The 3,680-nt window shown below is 37.4% G+C and overlaps 1 protein-coding gene across 1 annotated transcript; it reads right to left on the bottom strand.

Annotated features, from left to right (window-relative positions):
- Positions 1–1,128: 1,128 nt before the first annotated feature.
- LOC127265962 (wax ester synthase/diacylglycerol acyltransferase 4-like) lies at positions 1,129–3,680 on the bottom strand. Its single transcript, XM_051296012.1, has 4 exons — positions 3,294–3,680; positions 2,479–3,129; positions 1,637–1,987; positions 1,129–1,557 (listed from the first exon to the last, which is right to left on the bottom strand). Exons 1-4 carry the CDS (start codon positions 3,495–3,497, stop codon positions 1,270–1,272), a joined length of 1,494 nt encoding a protein of 497 aa, XP_051151969.1. The 5' UTR covers positions 3,498–3,680; the 3' UTR covers positions 1,129–1,269.

The raw sequence follows: 3,680 nt of genomic DNA, 5'->3' as shown, positions 1-3,680 counted from the left end.
ATGTAATTACGTAGTTTTTACATAATATGGACAAATAAATTTTATGTCAAAATAGATTTTTTATTATTAAATTATTTAAATTTTATTATATAATTTTATTTTTTATTTATATATTATAAAGATATAATAGTAAAATTATTTTATTTTTACTTTTTTGTAGTATTTTAATTAAACATAAAAATATTGTTTGTTTCTTTTGGTCATTTCTCCTACATTAAAATTCTTCTCATTCCCTCTCTTTATTTGAAACCAGCCAAACTTAAAAGTCCAAAACTTTTATTAGAGGCTTAAAAAAAAGAACATGTGTTATAGGCTTTGGCCCGATACTATTTATTAAATTAAATATATAAATATTAAATCAAATAGTTATTTATATTACACATTGGTTGATGAATTGATTATTGTATATTATTTCAATTAAATTTTTGACTATATTCAAATTTAAATCTAGATTTTAAGAATCAAAGGAATATTATTTGATGTGATATAATTAAATATTTAATGTGATATTTTGAATTGAAATATTACTATTTAAAGGAGGTTTTTAATGAATAATTATTTGTTTATAATTTATTTAAAAATATATATATTAAATTTAATAATTTTAGTGAAAAAAAATTGATACAATGATACAAAATTAAAACCAAATCTTAAAATAATAAACCCATTAAAATGGTCACCAATCTACATCAAGTCCATACAGAAAGTAGACAGTCCATCTTCATTAATTCCATAGTACCAAGTTATGTTATATATATATATATATATATAAATAAATCCTTTCGTTTAATTATACCTCAACAACAAATATCTCAAATTTATTGCATATGTGACTAAGTCAAAATATGAGATCTCACTCAATTCAACCTTAGATTCTTGAAATGCATGCTTCATTCTCTTTATCAAAATAAGAGCACATTATAATGCTTATTAAAATTACTCAATATATATTAAATAAACAAATAATACTATATATAATTTCAGGTAATTGAAAATATATTAGTATAGATTTTATAGTGTTACACAAATTGCCTACCAAAATAAGACTATGCTAAGTGTGAAACAAACATTGACGGCTAAGATCCAATTCCATAAAATGTGCCAAAATGAGATAATAAAAACAAGAAAGAATCAAAACAGCCAAATATACAAATATATATATATATATATGACTATCCTGTATTTTAAAAAATAATAATAATAAACTTAAAAATGAATAGAAGTGGAAGATTTGGCATAATGCATAGTATTTTATAATGGTAAAGGGCATCAAATCTTATCTGTTACTGCAGCTTTGTAGATCATATTGAAGGCATTCTGCAAACAGGCCTTGAAATTTGGTGCATCGATCAGCTCCTTCTCTGCTCCCACAGCCAACCTTAAATCTCCCATGTAGCTCACCATCGTTATCGTAAGGTTCTGAGGAACCCCCGCCACCATGAAGTACAAACCCTTGATTGGGTGATTCGATAAGGCCATCCTCTCCAGGGGCCCCAGCATGTTCGATACTGTCATGCTCGTGTTCTTCAACGTGCTGTGAATGTATTGAGCCGTCGTCTGCAACCACCAACCACTACTTTGATTAATCTTCCACAAATCTTTATATATATATATATGCATGTATATGTATATGTACCTCAGGTCCTCTTAGTTTGCTCAAAGCGTCGAGCAACTTCCCGGTGAGAATGACAGCTGTGGAGTTCCGTTTCCGCTTGATCATGTCCTGAGCTTTGAGGACGAAGGTGAGAGGGGCGATGGGGTCCACGTCGGGAACGGGGACGTGCAGGAACGCGAACTGGTTCCCCCACGGCGACTCCGCGCCGGGCTTCACCATCTCCGACACCGACTTGTAGCCGGCGATGTTCCTCGTGTTCAGCAGAACCAGCGCCGTCGATTTCGCCCCCCACAGGTTCTGACTCTGGTTCATGCCTCTCATGTACAGCCTTATTCCCAGGAACACTACTCCGCATATAACGTCATTGATCGTCTGCATCAATCAAATCAAATTAGGGTTAAATTAACCAGAGATGGAGGCGGGCAATTAATTAATTTAAACCCTAATCTGAATAAGTTAACAGAAGAAGATGATATGCCCCACCATGTGCATCAAGTGTATAACATGACATTAGATTTATATAACTATGTAGTGGTTGCCAATTAAGAAACTCTACCATTGTCCGTTGTATGGTAATTGGTAAAAGCAGAAAGTACAATATCGTAGCTGCTGTAAATAGTTTCAATGGCAACATTTAATATATATGCTTGTTCTTAATTTTTTGCCTTTGTTGAGTTGGCTGGACATTAATTTGGGGAAATTGAATTCAAGAATTGACCAGAGTAGAAATATAGTGGTAGTACTAAATTCATTGGTGTTTAAATTTAATTAAGCTTTGCTTGATAATGGCAGACATTGATTAGTACCTAAGTACGGACTGAATTGAAAAAGAAAAAAAGAGGAAGAAGAAGAAGAAGACTGACCGCAGCAACATTGGCTTTGATTTGCTTAATTTGATCGATGGAGAAAGTGACGGTGAAGATGGAGATGGGGCGGAACTCGACGCCGTCGTCGCCGGACCTTATCGGAGACCTGTCATCTTCGAGCAAAGTACTCTTCAACAAGCTCCATCCAAAATCTTTAATGGTGTTGAACACACCAGAAACAGCCTTGGGAAGATTTCTGCAAATAACATTATTATGATTATGGTGATGATTGTTGCTGTTGTCATGACATTCAGCTACTTCCCTTTCCCTTTCCCTGTCCGAATTGGGGATTGGGAAGGTGAGGGGAATCTCGGGGTTGTCGGCTCTCTGGAGGCAAGAGAGAAGAGCTCCCATGAGAGAGTAGCCATCGCCAAGAGCATGGTGGAGCTTGAAGACGAGGCTTCCGGCGGCGGTGGTGGTGGGGTACTTGACGATGTGGATTTCCCACAGTGGCCTGCTCTGGGGGAGCTGCTCCATTGCCAATTTGGAGAGGTATTCGGCGAAGCAGGCCTCGTAGAATTCTGTGGATGAGTTGTTCGTTCTTCTTCTTCCTCCTTGAGGTTGAGGTGAGAAAATCGGGATGTTGACGTGGTCCTGGAGCTTCACGTCGACCTTCTTCCACCGCTTGATTCCGTTTTTGTCCTTCACCTGCAGCAGCAGCAGCAGCTCAGTCTTAGTTACTTAATAATTAATATCTGGAACTGCAACTGGAATGGGGAAGAAGATCCATCCAGCCAGGGCAGGACATAACAAACCACGTGAACTCTGCGTGTGTGAGAGAGAAATTGAATAGTGATGAAAGGAAATAGGACCATGATGGAGGAGAAACGGGGATTGATGGGGAGAAAGACGTCGTTGAGCAGTTTCATGGTGTGCGAATCGTCGATGGGAATCTCCGACTCGAGAACAGCAATGACGGAAACAGAGATGGCGGAGCTCGTGAAGTACTGCCCCGTTGGACTCACCGGCTCCGCCACCTCCTCCGCCGCCTCCTGCTGCTGCTGCTTCAATGCCATCGTCTCTCTCTCTCTCTCTCTCACTCACTGATCAATTACACTCACCGACACACACACACTCTCTCTCTCTCTATATATATCTATATTATATATATAGATATTTGTCACGTCGGCTGCAACTTCTGCCGCTTCTGCTCAATGGGATTCAACTTTGCACATCCATTTTATACTCTGTCCGATTGT

Source organism: Andrographis paniculata, unplaced genomic scaffold, assembly GCF_009805555.1.
Source record: "Andrographis paniculata isolate CXL003 unplaced genomic scaffold, ASM980555v1 Contig74END, whole genome shotgun sequence".
Taxonomy (NCBI): Eukaryota; Viridiplantae; Streptophyta; class Magnoliopsida; order Lamiales; family Acanthaceae; genus Andrographis; species Andrographis paniculata.
Note: the sequence above shows the minus strand (reverse complement) of the source record. Positions and strands in the feature narration are given on the sequence as shown.

Bases quoted from the DNA above. Each gene is read 5' to 3' on its own strand.
- LOC127265962 (XM_051296012.1), bottom strand. From the start codon at position 3,497: ATGGCATTGAAGCAGCAGCAGCAGGAGGCGGCGGAGGAGGTGGCGGAG. The intron at 3,130-3,293 runs GTCCTATTTCCT...CTGCTGCTGCAG, and splicing joins CCCGTTTCTCCTCCATCATG to GTGAAGGACAAAAACGGAAT. The intron at 1,558-1,636 runs GTACATATACAT...TGGTGGTTGCAG, and splicing joins GCAAACTAAGAGGACCTGAG to ACGACGGCTCAATACATTCA.